General features: G+C 35.8%; 1 protein-coding gene and 1 non-coding gene across 3 annotated transcripts in view; both read right to left on the bottom strand.

Annotated features, from left to right (window-relative positions):
• Rrm1 (ribonucleotide reductase catalytic subunit M1) overlaps positions 1 to 24,907 on the bottom strand; it is a 37,370-nt gene that overhangs the window by 4,758 nt on the left and 7,705 nt on the right. The window contains exons 3-16 of one of the 2 annotated variants that reach the window (XM_020156896.2): positions 22,074 to 22,251; positions 20,614 to 20,714; positions 18,139 to 18,198; positions 17,145 to 17,184; positions 16,631 to 16,793; positions 12,981 to 13,122; positions 11,406 to 11,489; positions 9,898 to 10,059; positions 9,242 to 9,321; positions 8,440 to 8,641; positions 6,366 to 6,515; positions 5,780 to 6,001; positions 3,483 to 3,559; positions 648 to 783 (exon numbers count right to left, since the gene is read on the bottom strand). In XM_020156896.2, coding sequence (XP_020012485.2) covers positions 648 to 783; positions 3,483 to 3,559; positions 5,780 to 6,001; positions 6,366 to 6,515; positions 8,440 to 8,641; positions 9,242 to 9,321; positions 9,898 to 10,059; positions 11,406 to 11,489; positions 12,981 to 13,122; positions 16,631 to 16,793; positions 17,145 to 17,184; positions 18,139 to 18,198; positions 20,614 to 20,714; positions 22,074 to 22,251 — 1,797 coding nt within the window. Of the gene's footprint in view, positions 1 to 647; positions 784 to 3,482; positions 3,560 to 5,779; positions 6,002 to 6,365; positions 6,516 to 8,439; positions 8,642 to 9,241; positions 9,322 to 9,897; positions 10,060 to 11,405; positions 11,490 to 12,980; positions 13,123 to 16,630; positions 16,794 to 17,144; positions 17,185 to 18,138; positions 18,199 to 20,613; positions 20,715 to 22,073; positions 22,252 to 24,907 lie in introns of those variants that run through there. The other variant, XM_074084316.1, reaches the window with a different exon arrangement.
• Trnav-aac (transfer RNA valine (anticodon AAC)) lies at positions 16,251 to 16,322 on the bottom strand. Its single transcript has one exon. It is a non-coding gene; the product is annotated as a tRNA-Val (tRNA).

Genomic DNA, 24,907 nt, shown 5'->3' with positions numbered 1-24,907 from the left:
CACAAAAATTTCTTTTAGGATATCTGGAAATTTACAAGTAAAAAGTCTCAACCCTACCTTCACAAAAGAATTACCTGGGAATGTTAAAAAACAACACTGGCACCATCAACAAGAAATTCTAAATTGGTCTGAGAACCAAGCTTAAATAACGCTTTTTCTTTTTTTTTTGGAAACAAGGTCTTGATGTATAATCCAGACTGGCCTTGAACTTGTAATACTCTTGGCTGAGCCTCCCAAGTTCTGGTATTACAGGAGTGTATCACCAAGCCCAACTAGTGATACTTCTAAATACATCTTCAGTAACCCAACTTAAGCATAGATTCCTATCATATGCTATAATATAATAATTAATCATAACCATAGAATAATTTTAAAAATCATTTAATAATTAAACATGTCAATGACAACTTGTTAATATTAGCAAGTTACTTTTATATTCAATCTCTAATCATTCATTCTTTCAGCAGATATTTACTAATGTCTATTCTATGCTGAAATAACAGAATATTTGAGATGAAGATGATTCTCTGTAACAAAATCATGCCCCCAAAACTAAGAAAAAGGGGCATACTAAATATGAGTGAGCAATTTACTCTGAATCAAGCTTTTAAAAGATCTTCCTGTAAATCTGGCTGTGAACTTCTCACCTGAAATTCTCCTGACAAGACTCTGCGAGTATAGATGTTACTGGTATACGGTTCAATGGATTCATTATTCCCAAGGATCTGAGCAGTTGAGGCAGTGGGCATTGGGGCAATAAGTAAACTGTTTCTTATACCATACCTAAAAGAAAAGGAAATTATTAGATACTAATGCTGATGCTTCAATATGACATAGAGGCAGCTACTTTAAGTCACTGTAGTACATGAAGATGCATTTAAGATACAAGTTGACTTTTGAATTAAACTCCTATTGGCTATAGAGATGCAACTCACAGCAGGAATGAGCTAATGCTCATCTCTTTCTTAAATGCCTAAACCCTGAACAGAATTAGCACAATTTTTACTACTGGCAATCCTTATGTTATGATTTATGCTACTTACAGTGTAGTACTCAGGAACCTCAGTGCTTAATACACTATCTTGTCCAGGGAACACTCAAATCAGTTACTAAAGAACTGCCCACCTACATTTGGGTATATTCATTCAACTCTCCTCATTCTTTTGTCTCTCTCTCTCTCTTTTTTCAGTGCTGGGCATTGAACACAGGGCCTCACATAGGCTAGGCAAGCAATCTTCCACTTGAGCCACACTCCCAGCCCTTTTGTTTTATTCTTTTGTTTCTGAGATTGGGTCTCACTGACTTTGCCAAGGTTGACATCAAACTCTCCATTCTCACACCTCCAGGGTAACTGGGATTATAGGCACCACATCCAGCTCTCCTCATTCTTTTCTAAGTGCCTATATGATCACTATGCTAGGTCCTTTCAGGAAACACAATGTGAAAGTGGACAGAATTAGTCATGTATCACAACTCTCCATTACCCTGTGAAAAGGGAAAAATTAGGCTCAAAGTATATTCCCAACTTCCTGTATTACTAATTAAAAGTTTTTTACACTATTTAATGCCAAAGAGTATTTAAGGAAGAATATACTATGTTAACACACTGAGAAGTCTTCAAAGCTCAGCCTAAGAGATACCAACTCTGCAACAATTTTCCTGACAAGGCAGGCAACAAAATTTAAGTGTCAAACACAAATATTTGCTCTGAAACATTTCATATGACCAATATCTTTACATATATACTCTTTGTGTTACACGACTTGCCTTACTTAGTCTTCAGTTTCTATAACATAAGGAACATGTCTTTTCTATACTTTATGCCTATGCATTCATACAGTGCTTAGCATTGAGACTCAGATTCTGATGGAGTCTGGAGAATTGAGTTCTCAACCTTACTCTGTCAATCTCTAGTTGTAAGACATCAGGCAAACCACCAATTATCTCCATGTCTTTACTTCCTCATCTGTCTGCAGACAGGAAAATGTTGTGAAAAGTCAATTATGATATAATTGGACTATGGAATTGTTCATAATCACTAATGTTCATAATCATACATGTACTAAGAGAAAAATTTCCAAAATAAACCACTACCAAAGACTCAGGATATGTAAAATTTGATTGCATTTTCATGACAAAACTGTATGTCTATGTTAGATTTTTTGTTTGAGGGACAAGTGGCTGGCAGAAATATAAAGAAGGGCTTTTACTTTCTATTTTATTTCTGCATTACAATTTTAACAATGAACATGTATTCATATATTAATTCTGAAATAAAGTCATATATATATAATTAATTAACCCATAGTGCTTTGAGAAAGAAAAATTCATAATAACTAATATAAAATGTAGCATTAGTCCACTTTTATAAAAGATAAATGAATGCTCACATACTCAGAAGAAAGTCTGAAGGATAAGTCATCAAGATGTAAACAGATGTTCTGGGGAGAGTGATTACTAATAACTTTCATTTTTCTCCCTTTCGGCATGTATGTTTTTCTAAATTTTCTAATATGTGTAACTTAATAAAACAATTTTTAAAGTAAATAGGCACTTTCACAAAAGCTTTTTGTTTTGTCCAGCAGTACTGGGGTTTCAACTCAGGGCCTTGTACTTTCTAAGCAGGCATTCTACAACTTGAGCTGTGCCTCCAGCCCTTTATACTTTAGGTTATTTTTCAGACAGTGTCTCACATTTTGCTGGGAGCCAGTCTCAGAGCATGATCCTCTTAGTTATGGCCTCTCTAGTAGTTGGAATTATAGGCATGAGCTACCACACAAGCCTTAGAAAAGCTTTTTAAAGCTTCTGCATTCTTTTCCAAACATTAAACACTTAGCATCTGCATTAACCCATGAATGACAAACATCCTGATCAGAAACAATTCGTTATTCACTCAGCAAAACATTCCACCTGCCCTCAAATCACTTATATTTATTAGTCTGAAAAGCCTACAAAGACTCAAGGCCTTACATATCCTAAAGCAAATGGTAAACCACTGAGCTATACCCTTAGCACAATGGACTCAATTTTTAATAAATTTTTCAGTTAAAACATATTATCTTTCAAAACCTCTTTCAAATTCTCTATTCCTATGACAATCAATTTTTTAAAAAGCCACTTATAAGTCCAATGTGGGTAAGCATTTTTAAGTGAAAAACATTTTTTAAAAGCAAGCATACCTGGAAAAATTATGGCTTAATGAGAAAAATAATTACCTAATACAGGTGGTCAGCTCCTAAAACAAAATCAATAATACCCACCACATATTGAAATGCTTTCACTGTGCCAAGCAGCTTGCAGGTTACCATTTCTTCTTACAAAGTACTTTTCCAGAAACAGCTCTGGGAGAGAGGTCACTTTAGCCCCATTTAAAATAGGAGTAAATATGAGTTTCAGAAGTTACAATGACATACCTAACTTTAGAAGAGCCAAGAAAACCCAATCCCTCCTAACCTAATACTACTTTACATCTCTTTACTTACTGTGCAATCTTCTCCTTGAGAAGTTTCCAGTCCCATAGGTCTGTGGGAGTAACATTCCACATATCATACTGAAGAATCTAAGGAATAAACAACCCAAATTTATGATAGTACTCTATAGAAATTAAAAAATATGACAATAAACAAACGATTAACTGCCACATATGCACATTCCAATAAATACTGTCTTCTAATCAAACTGTGTAAAGGAATTACAAGGTCCAGAGATTTTTCCTGGACAAACTCCTATATAATCATATTGATCAGAAATAGGCTAAGAAACACCACCAACAACAGGTGTTGGCGAGGATGCGGGGAAAAAGGAACCCTCTTACACTGTTGGTGGGAATGTAAACTAGTACAACCACTCTGGAAAAAAATTTGGAGGCTACTTAAAAAGCTAAACATTGATCTACCATTTGATCCAGCAATACCACTCTTGGGGATATACCCAAAAGACTGTGACACAGGTTACTCCAGAGGCACCTGCACACCCATGTTTATTGCAGCACTATTCACAATAGCCAAATTATGGAAACAGCCAAGATGCCCCACCACTGACAAATGGATTAAGAAAATGTGGTGTTTATACACAATGGAATTTTATGCAGCCGTGAAGAAGAACGAAATGTTATCATTCGCTGGTAAATGGATGGAATTGGAGAACATCATTCTGAGTGAGGTTAGCCTGGCCCAAAAGACCAAAAATCGTATGTTCTTCCTCATAAGCGGACATTAGATCAAGGGCAAACACAACAATGGGATTGGACTTTGAGCACATGATAAAAGCAAGAGCACACAAGGGAGGGGGTAAGGATAGGTAAGACACCTAAAAAATTAGCTAGCATTTGTTGCCCTTAACGCAGAGAAACTAAAGCAGATACCTTAAAGCAACTGAGGCCAATAGGAAAAGGGGACCAGGAACTAGAGAAAAGGTTAGATCAAAAAGAATTAACCTAGAAGGTAACACACACGCACAGGAAATTAATGTGAGTCAACTCCCTGTTTGGCTATCCTTATCTCAACCAGCAAAAACATTTGTTCCTTCCTATTATTGCTTATATTCTCTCTTCAACAAAATTAAAGATAAGGGCAAAATAGTTTCTGCTGGGTTCTGAGGGGGTGGGGAGGAGAGGGAGGGGGTGGTATGGGTGGTAAGGGAGGGGGTGGGGGCAGGAGGGAGAAATGACCCAAGCCTTGTATGCACATATGAATAATAAAAGAAAAATGAAAAAAAAAACAATTTAAAAAACCAAAAAAAAAAAAAAATGGCACTGAGGAAGGCAGAAATCCAAGGTGGCTCCCCAGATTCCCAGTCTCTGCTGCACAGGCCATGGATAACCTGCTCCATAGGACCTAACAATGTAATGCACATCACGTCCATAATTATAACAAAGGTGGAGGATTTCTGCAGGTATAATTAAGGTTACAAAACAGTTGAGGAGTTGAGTTGTCAGATAAAATTTCTCAAAAGAGAGACTAAAGTAGGCCTTTTTGAAATGTCAGACTGTCTCTCCCTCTGGCTTTAAAGAAGCAAGATGCCACAGGTTCTAAAGGTATAAAGAAGTGAATTCTGCCAACAACCAGATGAGCTTGGACAAGGACCCTGGGCCTCAGCTGAGACCATAGCCTTCTGAGATCCAGAGAAGAGAGTCCAGCTAAGCCAACCCTGGACTCCTTACCATGTAAATTGTGAGATAATGAGCATATGCTATTTTAATCCACTAAATTTAGCAATAGAAAACTAACACAGGCAGCATCCCTCTTAACTTATTTTAGCAATGGCAAATATAAATAAAAGAAATTAATATAGGGTATCCTTCATTCTGCAGAGGAGAAAGGTACTGAGATTTCCCATAGCTAGTGTAACAAATTACCACAACCTTGGTAGCATAAAATAACAAAAATTTATTTATCATAATTCTGGAGGCTACAAGTCACAAATCAACATGCTTGGAGGGCCATGTTCTCTCCAAAGATTCTTTTCCTTGCCTCTTCTAGATTCTATGGCTGTCAGCATTCCTAGACTGCATCTATATCACTCCAGTCTCTGCCTTCATGGTCATGATGCTTCCATTTTAACTCGTATCTCTTGCAAGACAACTGTCATTCGATTTAGGGCCCACCTGAATAATTTCCTCATCTTGAGATCTTTAATTACATCTGCAAAGACCCTTTCTTGAATGAATAAAGATAATATTTACAAGTTTCAGGATTAGGATGTGGAAATATCCCAAGAAATAGGTCATTCAGCCCATTATAGGTACATAGGCAAAAAGAAATTTCATCCATATACTTACTCCTTTGCTTACTGGAGAGCCCTCATAGGTCTCATATGGGCCAAGTTCCTTGGCTAGGTCACAGCTGGCTTCCAAGGCTCCATAATAAATAGTTTCAAAGATTTGCTTATTCAATAACTGGGCCTCTGCACTCTCAAAAGGATACCTCATCAGGATAAAAGCATCTGCTAGACCTTGTACTCCAATTCCAATGGGGCGATGGCGTTTATTTGATAAATATGCCTTGGTGACAAAAATTTAGAGGAAAAAGAGAAAACATTATTGAGCACAAAAAGTAACATTCTGTACCAATAATACACATTACTTCTTTGTTTTTTGAGACATGATCTCGCCCTGTAGCCTATGCTGGCCTAGAACTCACTATGTAGCTCTGGTTTGTCTTAAACTCAGGATCCTCCAGTCTCAGCCTTCTAAGTGCTGGGGTTACAGGTGTGTATGACCTCCCCTAGCCACACATTACCTCTTCATTTCAGTTTTCTTGCCCCATTCCAATAACAACCAGTTAAATTATGACTTTCAGATCATGATAAACGCTCTCCATCCTGGATTTCCATAATTACCAATAAGGAGAAAAGTCTATTCATACCTCTGGAACAGGGTAGTAGTTTATATCAATAATTTTATTCAAATTTCGAACAATGACTTTAGTGACTTCAGCCAGTTTCTTAAAGTCATAAGTGTGTTCTGATGTGACATACATATTCAGGGCCAAGGAAGCCAAGTTACAAACTGCAACCTGGAATGCAGAGAGAAGGGGTTAAGGATCACACAACTTTCATTTCTTCTCCCCATGTCAATGAGACTACTATAAGCCTCTAATACCCTCAGACATGAAAATTTTAATCTTTCACTTTTCTCTTCATCATTCATCAGTACATTTCTAATTCCCATGGATTCAATCTCTTCAATACTCAGTCATATATGTGAGTTGTAACATACACCAGTGAAATTGGTAAGATGGAGAGAGAATTCTGTGTTCCACAGTACAAAGTTCTATTGCACTGTGATAAAATTAATTTTTATGTACATCTGTCTAAGTATTTAGTAGATATGTACTGTCCACTATGGTAGCCACTAGCTACATGTAGCTACTTAACAAAAAAATAAAAATTTGAAATCAATTTCTAAGAACTAGTCATATTTCAAGTTCTCAATAGCCACAAGATATATAGTATTTCCATCACTGTAGAAAGCTCTTCCAAAATACCCATCTATCTCACCTCACTGACAAGCCCTTAACAACACAGGATCCACATTTGGGGATTCTGAAAAAGTCACTCAGATGATTCTTCCACTACAGTAGGTAGTGACCTTCTCAGGCAGGGATTATATCATTTTTCCTTCTATTTTTAGAACTAATACCACATCTGGCATACAATAAGTGCTTAATAATCAATACACCTTTTTCATTTTGATTACGACTCGCTCAACCAAGGTCTCAACTCTTCTTATCTTAAATACTGAAATAGTTTCCTAACTGGACTTCTTGATGCTCTTCACATCTACTCCACTCTACACATGTTGCCTCATACTCATTTTTAAAATACAGCTTGGATCATGTAAGTATAATATATGCTAGGGAGAAAAAATTTAGGCAGAAAAAGACAGAGTAATGGAGAGTAAGGATAAAGGAAGTGTCATTTTAAAATACAATTGTCAAGAAAGATTCACTGAAAACATGACACATGAGCAAAGAATTGAAGAGACTGGAAAGCAAAGCTGTGCGGCTTACAAGGGGGAAAAAGCATTCCTAACTTCAAGGTTGAGTAAAGAGCAAAAATCCTGATGCAAGAGCATGCTTGACATGTTTGAGGAACAGTAAGAATATTAGTAGGGCCAAAGTAGTGAGAGTGACAGGAAAATGGCAGGTAAGGTAGTAGTATCCATTGTGTAGAACCTTACAAGACACTGTAAGCACTCTGGATGGAAAGGAATGAAGTACAGATGGATACATGCTACAATGTGGATAAGCCTTGAGAACATACTAAGTGAAAGAAGCCTGACACAAAAGGCCACATATTATATGATTGCTCCATTGAAACAAACTTACTTGATACCCTTTCCCCAAAAACCAGTCTTACCTCTATCTGTCATATAGGGCATTCTTCCCAAGTAGAAAGCCTTTCCCTAAACTTTTTTTTTTTTTTTTAATGGTTCTGGGTATTAAACCTAGTACCCTGTGCCATGAGCTCTATCACATGCTATTATTATTATTATTAAAAATAAATCTATGTCCCATTTCTAGACTTGACTCTTGTGAAATCACCTTAGAGATCTGAGATTAGAATTTTGTCTCAACATTCTCTAAAAGGACTCTCTACATGTTAATTCATTTAAAACTGCATGAGCATCCTAACACATTATTGTTTTTCTGAAACTCCATAACTAAATATTACTACTTTTATCAAGTAAATAGTATTACAATGATGTGAGTACAAGAAAAAAAACTAATAGTCTATCATACTTGCCTTAGAATAAGAACTATTTACAGGTAGAGATCATGCCTCTTATATTCTTTGTAATCTGTATATTTTAGCACTCTTTAGCTAATCAACAAACTGAAAACTGTCACCCATATTAAGAGAAATTAAGTGAGGATTCACAAACATAACTGCCTAAGAATTTTCTCTTAGTATCTAGGCATAAGTTTTTCTACCTACCTCATCTTTGCTGGTATACTCTACTATTTCTGTGCATAGGTTGCTGCATTTGATTGTTCCCAGGTTTTGCTGGTTGCTCTTCCGATTGCAGGAATCTTTGTAGAGCATGTATGGGGTACCCGTCTCTGTCTGAGACTCAATGATGGCATACCAAAGCTGCTGAGCTTTTACAACTTTGCGGACCCGGCCCTGTTTCTCATAACTGAAAGCGAAAGCTAGTATTATTTTAATATTTACTTCCTAGAAAAATAAAGATACTAAAATATAAAATGATGCAAACTCTTAAATTTCTACTAAGTTTTACTAATAGAAAAAAAAGGAAAATAATGTTCATTTTACTCTGGTTAAAGCTACAGGAAAATAAGACAGCTTTCAATTCCTTCAAATGACCTTTTAATCCCTCCAATCAACATCTTTCATAATAAAAAGGAAAGAAACTATTGTCAAATATTGAAAACTAGTAACATTGCTAGAATTTACCTTAATTTGTGTAAGGATCATTTTAAAAACCAAAGCACCTACTTGCATGTCCCAAAGTTTCAAGAAAGAAGACAGGAACCAATTTTGATGAAGAGTCAGAAAATAAATTTGACCAAAATTAAATTTTAATCACATTCTTCTCTAGAAGCACCCAAAGATTCCTAGAACCAGGATAATGACTTAAATACTTTTTGGGTTTTCTTTTGTTTTGTTTTTATAATGCTAAAGATCAAACCCAGGGCCTCACTCAGGCAAGTGCTCTACCAGAGCCACATTCCCCAGCCCTACTTAAATGTGTTTGATATTCCCATTTTTCTCATACCTTTCATATAACTTCTCAAATTCCTCTCCCCAAACCTCATCCAGACCAGGACACTCATTTGGACACATCAAAGACCAGTCCTACAAAGGGAAGAACAGCACCACCCATAAGAAACTTCAAATAACCAACCATACCCATTAGAAATACTGTGAGGAAAAGGTAGCTTTCATAGGCTGTCCTGGAAATTTGTTACAGAAAAAATCATTTTAGGCTCAGGCCCAAAAATCTAGTTTTGTCTGTTTCTACATAACCTTCTAAACATTTAGGTCAGATAGCATCTACTATCAAGAAGATAGGCCAGGTGCCAGTGGCACACACCGATAATCCTAGCTATTCAGGAGGTAGAGATCAGGAGGATTGCAGTTTGAAGCCAACCCTGGGCAATTAGTCCGAGATACCCTATCTTGAAAACAAAACCCATCACCAAAAAAAGGGGGGCTGGTGGAGTGGCTCAAGGTGAAGGCCCTGAGTTCAAACCCTAGTACCATAACAAAAGGGAAAAAAAAAAAAAGACAGAAATTCAGGAAGACAGGCACAGCATCTATCTTGTTCAGAATGTCGTCTGTGGAGTCGCATGTAAGTGGGTTCTACCCAGACTGAAGGAGAAGTTACTAAGAATCAAGTCACTATTACCAACAGGTATCCATCCCTCTCACCTGATTAGTCTCTACACGTTTCATGAAAAGATCTGGAATCCAAAGGGCAAAGAAAAGATCCCTTGCACGCTGTTCCTCCTTTCCTGTGTTCTTCTTTAAATCAAGGAACTCAAAGATGTCTAAGTGCCAAGGCTCCAGGTAAATAGCAAATGCTCCAGGACGCTATGGGTAAATAAATCATCATTCTTTTCAGAATCAAAATAAAACAAAAGAATAAAAGAACTTCCTATTTTCCACTTTTATAATATCTCCTTTGATCTTCACTATAATTAATGAATTAAGTGAAATTCATTCACTCCCTTCCTTCCTCCCTCCCCCCTTCCTTCTTTCCTTCCTTCCTTTGTTTAAAGAAACCTAGAACATATATTATAACCCAATGTCAAGGTTACATATAAATATCAGTCACAACTTGAGAAAATTTTTGTAAATACAGTCATGTAAAAATGCTAAATAGTGGAGAGGATGAACCAAACCGGAGTACATAATACATATATATGGAAATGTCACAACCCCTGTATAATTATTATGTTAATAAAAATGTTTTAAAAATGCTGAATAGATCAGTAGCTCCCTATGCCAAGCAGGCACTCTATCATCTGAGTCACACCCCCAGTCCTAAGCAAACATTTTGGGGTAATGGAAGTGCTCCTCATCTTAGTTGGCATGATGATTTCTCAAGGGCCATTTGCCAAAACCCATCCAACTGTACATTTAAAGTGTGTGCAGTTTAAAATAAGTAATTTGTCTCCTTAAGTTGACTTTCAAAATTAAAGGGAGCTGGTGGAATGGCTCAAGTGGTAGAGTGCCTGCCTAGCAAGCATGAGCCCTGAGTTCAATCCTCAGTAACTCAAAAAAGAAAAGTCAATTATGAAAGTACTTCAGGGGCTAAAGAGACATCTAAGTGATAAAGCATTAGCCTAGCAAGTATGAGGCCTTTGGTTCTTTCTCCAGCACCCAAAAAAAGTATTAAAAATAAATAAAAATAAGGGGAAAATAAAAACATAATATTCAAGACCAGCCTGGACTACACAGCAAGACCCTGTCTCAAAAAAAACAAAACAACAGAGCACTGCAGTTCTTGTCTATAATATTAACTACCTGAGAGGTGGAAAGGAAAAAGATTGCAGTCCAAGGCTAGCTCAAGCGAACAGTTGGCAAGACCCTTATCTCAGCCAATAAAAAGCGAGACATGGTAGTATGTAACTGTCATTCCACCCATGCAGGAAGCGTAAATAGGAGGACTGTGGCCCAGGCTGGTCTGGGCCTAAAGCAAGACCCTATTTTTAAAATAACCAAAGCAAAAAGGACTGGTGGCATAGCTCAAGTGGCAGAACACCTGCCTAGCAAGCTCAAGGCTCTGAGTTCAAACCATGGTACTGCCAAAAAAATAAACAAAAAAAGGTCACCACCACCAAGAAAAGAACACTTAGAAAATATACATAATTGAGCCAATTTATTATTATATATTTAGTTCTGTATTTCCAGTACTTTGAAGTAACAGTACATACCTTGTTTCCACCTTGATCCACATATCGAGCTGTGTTGTTATACACTCTTAGCATGGGTACAAGGCCATTAGAATTGCCATTAGTCTGAAAGAAAGATCAAGAATAAAGGCATCTGGAGGAAACAGAAAGGCTCAGCAAGGAAGAGAACAAAATGTCCCAAAGGTGAACAACTCTTTCCTAATTTGTTGTCAAAAAGGGTGCCTAAAAAAAGAATTAAATTCAGGTTAGAAGCTCAAAGACAAAAAAAAAAAGGAGGGGGGAGGAAATTTCTATGCAGCAAACTATGATCTTTTACCTGCTCTCTATCTCCATTTCTGATATGAAAACTAATGACCCATACAAAATCAACAAAATATTGCTGAATAAATCACAATTGTATACTATGTTACTTCATCTCATATCTAATTTTACAGTAAGATAAAAACTGTAAGACAAAAGAACTCAAAATCAAGGTAGCTAAATTTAAACTCTACAACCTCCTAAAGGTCATTATATGAAGACATACTTTGGGTATAAAGAGTACAAAAGCATAGTACTGTAATACCTTTTTCCCAAAAGAATTCAAGGCAATTTGCATAAGAATTATATGCAATGACTATATCAAGACAACACAGAAAGTAAATGGAGATTCTCAGAATGAGAAGAAAATAGAAAACAGAATGTTATTACTAGATTATACTTCATCAAACTCTAAATGATCCTTTTAACCCTTGGTAAGTCTTTAAACAGTTGAGAAAGATAAGACAGCAATGGCTTACTGTACTATTGTGAACAAGTTCTGTATATATTACATCACCTACAAAAAGCCACATACATCATGGAATAAGTTTCTTTAGGAACTTTACTCCATACAGTTAAATATTTTCTTTACATTACTGATGAGGAAACAAACTCATAGATATAAAATATAACCTGCCCTAGATCATGTTACTAATAGATAGTAGAGACAGGATTTAAATTCAAACTTTATCCAAAATCATTATCTTGATTCCCAGTGAACAGTGAACTAGCAAAGGGCTAGACAGCATCAAAAAATACCAATGTTTAAAGCTTGAATCCTCACTCTACCATATAGTAAGTGATTGATCCCTGTACTTAACTTTCTAAGTCTCAGTGTCTTCATTTGTAAAATGAAAACACTGGTGCTTACACTCACAAGATTATTGTAAGGAATAAAGTTCTTAGCAAGCATTTGTAATGGTAGATTATCTCATAGGGTTACAATATGGATCAAATGAGTAATTCATGTAAAACATTTATAATAGATAGCACATAGTAAGCAATCAATAAATTACCCCTGGAATTATTGTTGCTAAAAACAAATCAAAATTCTAAAATCTGAGTTAAAAAGGACTCTGGAGATCATCTACTATAACCTAAGCCTCTAATAAGACAGATGAAAACGAAGCCAGAAGAAGTAAAATGTGTCATTCCCAAGTCAGATGACTATCTAGTAATGAACAGAAATCCAGATCTCCCAAACACTAGCATTATGAAACTATGCCCTCTAGACCATAAGCATGGTTGCTTTTGGATTTGAATTCCCATTTTAGAAGTCATAGGACAGATGCTTACCCCAGCAATGTAGCTGCCAGTAGCCCGAATACAACTCACAGCAACACCAATTCCCCCAGCAGACTTAGAAATCAATGCACATTGCTTTAGAGTATCATAAATGCCTTCAATGCTATCATCTTTCATACTCAGAAGGAAACAGCTATGACGGAAAAAAGGGACAACCCAAAGCAAGAAAATTATTAGACAATTTAAAGACTAAAGTGAAGCAAATGAAAGATTTGAAGTTTACAAGGTTGCTAAGCTTTTATACAAGGGGAAAAAAAAAACTTTTACTGAATATGAGATAATGAAACATATCAACTTTTCATATTATTTTAAAATTACTTTTTTTTTTTTGACAGTACTGGGGTTAAACTCAGGGCCTCATGCTTGCTAGCCAGGCCATTTATACCACTTGAGCGACGTTCCCAGTTATTTTGAGATAGGATCTTACTTTATGCCCAGGCTGGTCTGGAGAGCAATCCTATTTACACTTCCTGTGTACTTGGGATCTCAGGTAGACACTCACACCCAGTTTTTATTGGCTGAGATAGGATCTTAATAACTTTTTGCCTAGGCTAACCTCAAACTGCCATCCTCCCCATCTCTACCTCCTCAGTAGCTAGGATTACAGCCTTGAGCCAATGTGCCTGGCTAAAATCACCTGCTACCTACTAAGTATAACACTTAGGAGGAAGTCTAAAATAATCAGCTTACATTTTCACTAGACTACACATAACATCATTACATTTTTCTCATGCAAATTTTAGCATACATTAGTCTTCTCAACTTGTTAGTAAGCCAAGAAAAATGAAATATTTTGAAAAAATAAACATCAACCCAATGGCCAACCAATTCTTGATATGTCCAGTATAATTAAAGCTCCCTCACAGTTTTTTTTGTTTTTGTTTGTTTTTAAGATGACCCCTCTGTCTGCAGTTTGGGTCTCATCCTGCTCCCAAATCACAAACCTGACTCTACCAGTGAGTCCTTCACCATCTTGAATATTTAACTACTCAAATGTATTCTACCCATTGACTTTCTATGAAATATTCATACATTCAGAAAGATACAGAAAATAATGTAACGAAAACTTTGTGCTCACCCTCCAAGAAATTAGACACTACAACTGTAATTGTAATCCCCTAACATTTTCATGCACTTCTACTTCAGCATTTTTACCTTTTTTTTTTTTGGTAGCACAGGGCCTCACACTTGCTAGGAAGGTGCTCTTACCACTACAGCCACTCTACCAGCCCATACTTCAGCATTTTTATATGTTCTACATTTAAAGCATTTCTGGTTGTATATTTACTTATCCTTCTGCAGCTTGCTTAAAACTAATTGTGTTATAGTGATTCACTCCTATTCACGCATGTAGCCTTATTTATTTATTTTCAGTGTTATAAGGTATTCCATTGTATGAATATCCTACTAGTACAGGAGTCTGTTGAGGGACATTGCATATTGCATTTTTTTTTTTTTAAGGTAAGGTCTTGCTATGTAGTCCAAGCTGGCCTTGAATTCTTGATCCTCTTGCCTCATCCTCTTGAGTGCTGGGATTAGAGGCATGTACCACCACTCCCAGCCCTGCTATAAACATTCTTAAAACACAGCTGGGTGCCAGTGGCTCATGCCTGTAATCCTAGCTATTTCAGAAGGCAGAGATCAGGAAGATTGTAGTTGAAGGCCAGTCTGGGCAAAAAAGAAGACATTATCTCAAAAATATCCAACACAAAAAAGGACTGGTGGAGTGGATCAAGTGGTAAAGCACTTACCTAGCAAGCCTGAGGCTCTGAGCCCAAATTCCAGTACTGCCAAAAAAAAAGAAAATTCTCAAACATAAAGCCTTGTGCTTTTGTCTAAGAATTACTGTGGTTAAACCTAGGAGGGGAATTGCTGAGTCAAAAGATATGCACATGTGACTGGGGATGTGGCTCAGTGGTAGAGTAACTTGCCTAGCATATGTGAAGCCCTGGGTTTGATCTTCAGCACTAAAAAAAGACATGTCCATGTTCCACTTTCTAAAGATTCTCCAAGGTAAATGGATAAATACTACACTTTATCTAGCAATGTTTGAGATTTCCCTGTGTTCCACTTTCTTGTCTATTATCTCTGCCTTTTAACTTTTATTAACCTGATGAATGTGTAATATCTTATAATTTTCACTTTCCTAATTATTAGTCTATTTATATTTCATGTGTTTATTAGACAATCAAATTTCTTCTTCTATGTATTATTTGTTTATATCCATCCTTTTCCTATTTCTATTTGGTTTTGTGTCATCTTCTTATAATCTATTCCTAGCTAACATGTTCCAAATATATTCTCCCAGTCTATTATTTGATTTTTTTCCTTTGGTTTTGGTTAACAGCTTTTTATTTTAAAATAGTCAATTTTTCCAAATTTTTGTTTCATGGTATTTTGCTTTCAATCTTATTTTAAGAAATCCTTCACCAATGAGGCCATATATAATCTATCAAAACATAAGTTGAAGGGCAAGGGAAATAGCCCAGTGGTAGAGTCCTTGCCTAGCACATCAGACCCTGAGTTCTATTCCCAGAACTGCAAAAAAAAAAAAAAAAAAAAAAAAAAAACCAGTAAGTTGAAGTATTAAGAGTCATGATGAAAGTCAACTTATTTTCAAATGTCTCAGCAAAAACAAACAAAAAACCCTTAATTTATTTTTTAAAAATAAAAATTTTAAATATATATGGCAAAATGCTAATAATTTTTCTATCTATGGATGTATGTCCTTTTCTTTAAACTTCTCTGTATGTTGGAAATTCATAATAAAAAGTTGAGAAGATTATCTATTTTCTTTATATGCTCTTCTAAAGACTTTACTTTCATTTTTCATATTCAGACTTTTAAAAAAATTTATTTCTTGTATATGGCATGAAGAAGGGAGATCTAATATTTTTTCTCTTTTTTTGGGCAGTATTGGGGTTTGAACACAGTACCTGTGCCTATGCTAGGTAAGAGCTCTAACACTTGAACCACGCCCCAGCCCTTTTCATCCTTTAGTTATTTTTCCAATACAGTCTCAAGTTTTTGCCTACTCTGTTGAAAAAGCAGCCAATAGATCTATATTTTTAGTGGGTACCTTTTACCACATTAAGGAAGTTATTTTCTATACTTATTTTGATAAAGTATTTTGTTATAAAAGAACATTATGTAAATGTTGAAGCAATGGATTATATTAATATATTTTTTGATATTGGCATATCCTCCAATTCTCAAGATAAACCAACTTGTTAATGGCATATTTTACTTTTTTTTTCCTCTTGGTGGTGCTGAGGATTGAACCCAGGGCCTCGTACATGTTAAACACATACTCTACCACTAAGCTACACCCCCAAACTTACTGTTTTTTTTTTAAGAGATTTAATTAAATATAATTTACATATAATACAACTCCCTATTTGAAATATATTACCCAGAGTTGTACAACCACCACCATAATCAATTTCAGAGAACTTTCACCATCAGCTTTTGCCTTCTTCCAATTCTGCAATTGGATATCATTCCAGAATGCAAATCTCATTTAATCACAGCAGGCAGTAATTAAGTCTTTATTTTTTTATGTGATGAACCACCTAATTTCTTATTATTCTCCTAGTCAAAACCATTTCAGAACATTAAAAGTAGCTATACATGACACATACCTCGAAAGTTGTGGGCGGTTGGTACCAGCATTGAAGAGAGTAGGAGACGCGTGAGTAAACCACTTCTCAGAAAGAAGGTTATATGTTTCAATGGCAGCCTCAATGTCTTCTTTGTGAATCCCCACAGATACCCTCATCAACATGTGTTGTGGTCTTTCAGCCACTATGAACAAAACAAGGGTTTTCGAACATGCCAGAAAAACAATGCTAAAACATACTTGAATAAAAACAACATCAAAATAAACAGAAGAATTTTATATGAATAATCAAGACAATTATGAATAAACTAGACCTAAAGTTCAAAATGTTATTTAAAGTCTAAATACAAATGTTAAGGCTAGAGCCTGGTGATGTAGTCCCAGCAGTAGCACGCTTGCCTAGTATGCACAAAGCCCTGAGTTCAATGCCCACCACCTCAAGAAAACAAACAACAATAAATATTAAAGCTAATAATAATGCAACATGCTATATTCAATATCATGAAGAGAAAATATGACACATTTTCATTTCTTACCTTTTCCATTGATCTTCAACAAATAGGAACGCTCCAGTGTCTAGAAAAGTCAAAAAATTTTGAGCATTTTAAAGAGACAGTGAATATATAATTCACAGTACAGTGATCTGTTTAAATCTTCTCAATTTTTACATAAGTTTAAGTGAAAAGAATACCACATTTACTCTTCCTAGCTTCAGTCTAGAACACTATCAATTGGCTATCTTGTTTTGGCAAAGATTGCATGAAAATTTCTAGAAAAAGCCATTTTTATATATATTAATTCCATAAGTTGCAGTAATCATCATTAGTAATATTATCATCATCACAAATATTCATCTTAGCTAATACTTATAAAGTGCTTAAAACAAGCTAGACACTAGTTTAAGCAACACATATTTAATATTCAATGGAATTTTTATTGAAATGTTTTATTATACCCACTGTAAAGATGAGGAATTCTAAAGCACAAAGAGATTAAACAAGTTAATAAGAAATAGGGCAGAGGACTGGTGGAGTGGCTCAAGTGGTAGAGTGCCTGCCTAGCAAATGCAAGGCCCTGAGTTCAAACCTCAATACCATAAAACAAAAGAAAGAAAGAAATAAGGCAGAGATTTGAATCCAAGTGATCTGACACCAACATCATATTCTCAGTCACTACACTGCATTACATTATCAACACAAAAATACTTATACTTGCCACATAGTAGGGATTCAATAAATAGCTGTTGCAAAGTAGTACAACAATATGGGATGAGTCTGAACATTTATCTGCATAATTTCTCAGGTAATTCAAAAGTAGTATTAAGACAATTTATAAAAACTATAAATGGATAAGTCATTTTTGCCTTAATTCAAACCACCACCACTACCTTAACCCCACTAATCACCAGGTCCATCCCAACTCCCAACAACTTACTGCCATTATAACTGTATCATTAAAACATAAATAAATTCCTGTATTTCCTGATTTAGGGAGGAATCTCCACTTATTTGAAATCCACTATTTATTTACCTTAAAGCCAAAGTAATTATAAGAGAAATCTCGGTCATAGATAATAGCAGAATTCAGGCGCTGTGAAAGGGATAGAAAAGAAGCCATAATTAATATAGTTAGACTTATTTTCACAAAATCTGGTATCTTTCAGCCCTGACTCCAGGAGTAAAATGGACACAGGATACAAAAGTGACAACACTAAGTCATACTGCTGAAGAAAAGAAAAAGCTCTAACATTAAAAAAAAAAGAGAGAGAAAGAAACAGTATATAAATCAAGTATACTAATTAGGTTAAAATCATGCATATTAAAAGACTATAGGCTGGGAATGTAGCTAAGTTGTAGAGTGCTTGCCTGGCGTGCACAAGGCCCTAGGTTCCATCCCTACTACTGAAAAACATATATATATATAATTAAACAATAAAAAAACCTAGAAGAGAACTTTGTATTGTAGGATTAAATGTGATTTCCAAACTCCCCCTATTATGTTTATAGCATATCTTTGATCAAAAATGGAAAAAAAACATAAAGTGACTATACTACCATATTTAAACGTTTTAAGCTAGTTCAGCCAAAAGTATTGGTAGGACATATTTACTAATTCATATTTCTGTTTAGGGTTAGGGTTAGGTTTAGGGCTAGGTCTAGGGCTAAGTTTAGGATTGGGGTTACGTTTAGGGCTAGGGCTAAGGGCTAGGTCTAGGGTTAGGGTTAGGGCTAGGGCTAGGCTAAGGCTAGGATTATAGCTAGGGTTAGGGCCAGTGGTACAGTTATTGTTAGGGTTAGGGTTAGGTTTAAGGTTAGGTTTAAGATTAGGGTAGGGTTAGAATTAGGAGTTGGATTACGGTTAGGGTTAGGGTTACGGCTATGTTTAGGATTAGGGCTAGGGCTAGGGCTATGTTTAGGTCTAGTGCTAAGGTTATGTTTTGGGTTAGGATTATGGTTAGGCTAGGATTAGTACATCTATGGTTAGGCAAGGGGTATGGCTATTGTATTGCATATAACACATGTATAATAAGCAATGACAACAAAGTAGGTATACACACTTTCAAAATTTATGGTTCTTTAACAGGAGTTAAACAAATTACTATTGTGACAGTAATATTTCATAGAATTGGTCCTTGTTAAGAAGTTTTTGTAGACTACAAAGCCATTTAGAGGGAAACAAAAGCAATTAGGTACAGTTTGGTTTTGGGGTTTTTTTTTTTGTAGTTCTTCCGACAGGGTCTTGAATGTAATCCAAGCTGCCTTGAACTCATGATCCTCTTGCTTCAGTCTCCCAATTGCTGGGATTACAAGAATACCACTATGCCTGTTTAAATAATCATTTTGAAAAGAAAAAAAATGGAGTTAGTATTTCAAACTACCAACAGTATTTTGGCATCATGACCCATGTCAAAAAGCTAGAAAAAAATCCACGTGAAGCCCTTCTTCCCCATTCTCTTAAATTTTTAAGGGCATTATTGTTGCTGAAGACAGGTACGGACCTAGCATGAGTAATGGAGAATTGATATACTTTATTCTCAATATGCACTTATTTTCCATTATCTATTTTAGACACAGATTTTGCCACTGTTATTTTTATTTTTAAGCTGCACTCAAGATTGTGCATATGAACAACACAGGAACAACTGTTTTCTGTTAGTCTCTTTAACAACAGATACATATTGAGAGAGACAACTAACTATCCATGTTAAAACTGGTTTCTAGGGCTGGGGAAATGGCTCAAGTGGCAGAGTACATGCCTAGCAAGTTTGAGGCCCTGAGTTCAAACCTCAGTACCATCACCACCAAAAAAAAAAAAAAGATTCTCATCTATTCAGATACCATGGCAAATAAATCCTGTGTGGACAAAGTCTAGCAAGACCTATGCATCTTTTCCCTTCTGTCTTCTGAGATCTAGTTTTAAAAGTTCAAGAGTTGCTGAACAAGATCTTTCACAATTTAACTTGAGCAACCTTTTGGGGAATCGATGTGGCAATATCTATCAAAATGCTGAATGTACATACTCTAACTCAGCAATTTCACTTAAGGGATTTATCTTACAATATATTAATCTATGGGCAAAGCATCTACTACACAAGATACTGCAGTGAAAAATGGAAAACAAATAAGAATCAATAGAATTCTTATAGGTACAATGATAATATATGTATAAAAGGGAATGTCATGCCACTGTTACAAATAACAGGGTAAATTCATAAATGCTTCTGTAGAACAATCTCTAAGGTATAGCTGTAAGTGAAAACAGCATCAGTGAGAAGAGTATGCAGAATATGCTATACACACATACATGTGTTTATACAGAACAGTGCTGGAAAAACACATTTAAAAATGATAAAATGAAGTTAGTTTTACACAGGAAAATCAGGATTCAGAGCACAACAGATCACTTGTTTTTACCTACACCTTTTGTAATGTTTAAATATTTCTTAAATGTGTATGTTATTTAAAAAAATCTATCAAAAACTTTCCACCAGAAAAATGTACATACATCTTTATTGGCCAAAACAATATCCAGGGTTGACTTGGCCACCATAGGAGAATGTTTGCCATTGTGTGGATTTATGTAATTAGAAAGGTCCTCCATCACATCTAAAATAAAATAAAATAAATGTCAAAAGCACTTAACAGCTGATACCAATCCACTTCTTTCATACCAATCCACTTCTGTGGCTAGCATAGAAAGTGCTCAATAAACATATCCTTGTTGGATAAATATATAATAATACTTCATACAGGAAAACAATCTTCCAGAGTCAGAATAAATATAAGCTCTTATAACTTAAAAGACTGGCAGATGATTCTGATACCCCATTGAGAATTACTGGTTGGACATAATGAAATGCAGAAATTATTAATCTCTTCTCACCAATTTTTTTAATTCTATGGGAACAGAAACTCAATCTAAAACTCAGAATCCGTCATCCAAAGTAGTTCATTTCTATAAATACACATTTAGTAAGCTCTTTTACTCCACTGTTCTTTAAGACTTCATAGCAGTACTTGGCCCTCTGTATTTACATAAAAAAACACACACACATTTTGATTGGGAAGATGAATTTCGGTAAAAATGTGATTGTCACAATAAATCTACTGAAGAGAAAGGATACATTTGAGGACTCACATAATAGATCTGGCATTGAGAGACAAAAATTTCTAATCTTGGTTTGTCAGCTGGTTTCTTACATTCTGAACAAAATATATTTAACCTTCCTTTGCCCCACATCCCTTGAGCTGTAAAAAGGGAGTGAGGAAATGAAGTGTTTTCTGATGGTAACAAAAGATCAACTGTAGCATTTTGTTTAACCCCAGAACTTGTCAATAAATATTCATTTTTCCAACCACACCACCACCAACTGCCTAAAGAGGAGTTTTAAAAGAAGAGAACAGGTGCTGATGGCTCTTGCCCATAATCCTAGCTACTTGGGAAGTTGAGACCAGAAGGGATCACCATTCAAGGCTAGCCTGGGGGTAAAAAAAAGTTCATGAGAAACTCCTCCCTTCCCCCATCAATGGGAAAAAAGGTAGGTGGTGTGCACCTGTCATCCTTCTTTCTATAGCAAGAAGTGTAAATATAAGAATCATAGTCCAAGCTATCCTAGGTAAAAAGTGAGACCTTATCTCAAAAATAATCTGAGAAAAAAGGGCTAGAGGCATGGCCCAAGCAAAAGAGTACCTGCCTAGTAAGTGCAAAGCCCTAAATTCAAACCCTAGTGTCACCAAAAAAAAAAACAATGAGAAAACAGAAAAGTGTAAAGAACAAGGATCCATTCATTAATTTTGCCATGCAACAAGTCAAAAGCATGTAGAAACAAGTGTAGTTGTCTCTCTAACACTGTAACTAGTACACTTTGATTTTTAAAATAAGACATAATGTTTGAAATTCATATAATTTTACCCTTATTAACTTTCTAAGGATACTAAATTCTAACTTTTTCACCCCAGACTCACCACTGAACACTTTCTTTGTTTCTTTGTGCAAATTAGAGACTGCAATCCTTGCTGCCAAGATGGCATAGTCAGGATGCTTGGTAGTCAAGGTCGCAGCTGTTTCAGCAGCCAAAGTATCTAGTTCCACTGTGGTGACCCCACTGTATAAGCCTTGTATTACCTTCATGGTGATCTGCGCCTATAAAAATAAAACCAAGAGTTACTTGAGCTTTCCCAAGAAACAACAGCTTCCTTAAAAGAGTAATTAAGAAAACAATCAAATTTGTACTGTAATATAGACAACTTTCTTTTCTGAAAAATTATCTTTCAGAATGTGGGAAAGTTGGTAATGAGAATTCATAAACCAACAGAACTGCCAGTAAATATATACTACATATACAAGGCCTAGGAGTGTGGCTCAAGCAGTAAAGCACATGCCTGGCAAGTGTGAAGCCTTGAGTTCAGACCCCAGTACTGCCCAAATTTAAAAAAAAGTGCCACTTTAAAAAAAAAAAAAATCTGTCTAGCTTTTTAAAAGATTAACAGACTCAAGGAAATAGCTAAAAACAGCAATAATTCTATAAGTATTTCTCATCTTCATTCAAATTCTCCCTGTATGATCAGAACTCTAGCTCCATACTTATCCAATTTATCCCAATTTTACCTAAGAACAAGTACAGGAAAGCAAATGAGTCAAATTTTAATCATTTCAACTAAAGGAGATGAAGGTATTAATTAGGGTTGGGGCTGTGTCATCTAATAATGACTACTCTCAGGCGGGGGAAACAGCTCAGTGCTTGCCTAGCATGTGAGGTCTTGGGTTCAAAATAATAATAACTACTTTCTTTTGCACTTCACAAATTAGAAAGCATTTCAACTTCTTTTTTTTTAATTTTTGCAGTACAGGAGGTTAAACTCACGGCAGGCTAAACCACTTGGATTTAGCCCCTTTGTGCTTTGGGATTTTTTTTGGCGGGTGGCGGGGGTTGGTATTAGGATTTGTACTCTGCTTTGAGCTTCCTTGAGCTACACCTCCAGTTCTGCCTTATTTTTTTTTGACCTTGATACTCCTGTTTATGATTCCTGTTTAGTTGAGTCACTATGCCCAGCTTTTATTGGCTGAGATGGAATATTGAGAACTTTTTGCCTGGGGTTGGCCTATAACAGCAATGCTCCCAATCTCTATCTCCCAAGTAGCCAGGATTATAGGCTTGAGCCACTGCACCTGGCTACAACTTTTGCAATCTCTGACATTTCATAATCATCTTATGAGGTGGGTATTATTACCATCACCACTCTACATGAAGAACCTGAGGCTCAAGATTCTAAAGCTGTATTACTGTCCATGTCTTCTAGCTCCAAATACCATTAAACCTCACTGCAAGGGAAATAAGAGTAATAGGGTGAATATGATCAAAGTACATTAAATGCACATATGCAAGTATCACAATTAAACCTTTTTGAATGATTAATATATGCTAATAAAAAATGTTAATAAAGTGGTAGAACACCTGCCTAGCAAATGCAAGACCCTGAGTTCAAATCCCTTACTGAAAAAAAGGGAAAAATAAGTTAATAAAAACACTGTATTATAAGAGGTTCCACTTTTAAACACACAATGCACAAATTATTCCCATACATTATTAGAAAAATAAATTCCAAGTTGTGTGTATATGTTTACTAATCTTTTATAAATAACTTGATCCAATAAAAAATGAATGCATTTCCCAGCTACCCAAAGTACATCTCCCTCCGTCCTCTGTGTATGTATGTACGTGTGTGTTGTAATAGTTTGTAGTCTATTCTAATAATATTACAGCTAACCCCAAGTTGTTCCTGAACACTTTCTTCCCAGAATCAGCAGAGAAGTAATGTTAAGTATAAAAGTAGTGAAGTCTTCTAGATAACTTCTGGTAATGCACAGCGTAATTAGAATTCAGAATAAGGTAACACCTGTACACTAACTGTGCCAGATCTAACAGCATCCAGACTTTTTCAACAGAATCCACCCTGGGAAGCTGGAGTCTGCTACTACATCCCTGTACTCAGAAACAGAGTATTAGATGAGACGTCAAGAGACATAGGTTTTTCTCTCTGGACTCTGATTAACTTAAACAAATGAATCTCCTTCTCTCTGTGAACTTTCCTTTTTTTTGCCCAAGCTGGCCTTGAACTCATGATCCTTCTGCCTTACCTTCCCAAGTGCTAAGATTACAGGCATGGACCACCATACCCAGCTTGGATGCTTCTCGGATGAAGTTTGACATTCTACTATTTTAATTGTTGTCTATAAGTCCTAAATATAAAAAAAGAATTTATAGTAAATGTCTGTGTGTGTGTGTGTGTGTGTGTGTGTGTAGGCAGGTGTTCTACCTCTTGAGCCCTGTAATAACTGTACTTTAAAGCTATATAAAACTACTTTTTCACTTTGGTCAACTAAAACATTTACCACGTACCTAATCGTAAGGAAAAGACACAACCCATCCTTAATTCTAGGAGATGACAGAGGCATGTAATTAGTATCCATACTATGTGATTAAAGCTATAAGGGGAGCCCTGGTGTTACAATAAGACAGACAAAATACCTAAATAAGGCTGGGTCAATACTGGTGGGTTTGGAAAAAGGTTTCTTAGAGATTCTCATTTCAGAAATCACATGGAAGACAGATTGGAAGTTAGCAAGTTCAGAGAAGGCTAGGAGGACTCTTCCAAGACCATTATCCAGATGAGGGATGATTGAGGTCTAGAGCAGTGGGGTTACAAAAGATAAGGAGAAAAGTAACTTGCTTACTCCTTAATTTAAATATTGTCCATGAAATCTAAGAGACAACTTCTTAGTCTACATTTATTACTTA

The sequence above is a fragment of the Castor canadensis genome, chromosome 1 (genome assembly GCF_047511655.1).
Source record: "Castor canadensis chromosome 1, mCasCan1.hap1v2, whole genome shotgun sequence".
In the NCBI taxonomy this organism is placed as follows: domain Eukaryota; kingdom Metazoa; phylum Chordata; class Mammalia; order Rodentia; family Castoridae; genus Castor; species Castor canadensis.
Note: the sequence above shows the minus strand (reverse complement) of the source record. Positions and strands in the feature narration are given on the sequence as shown.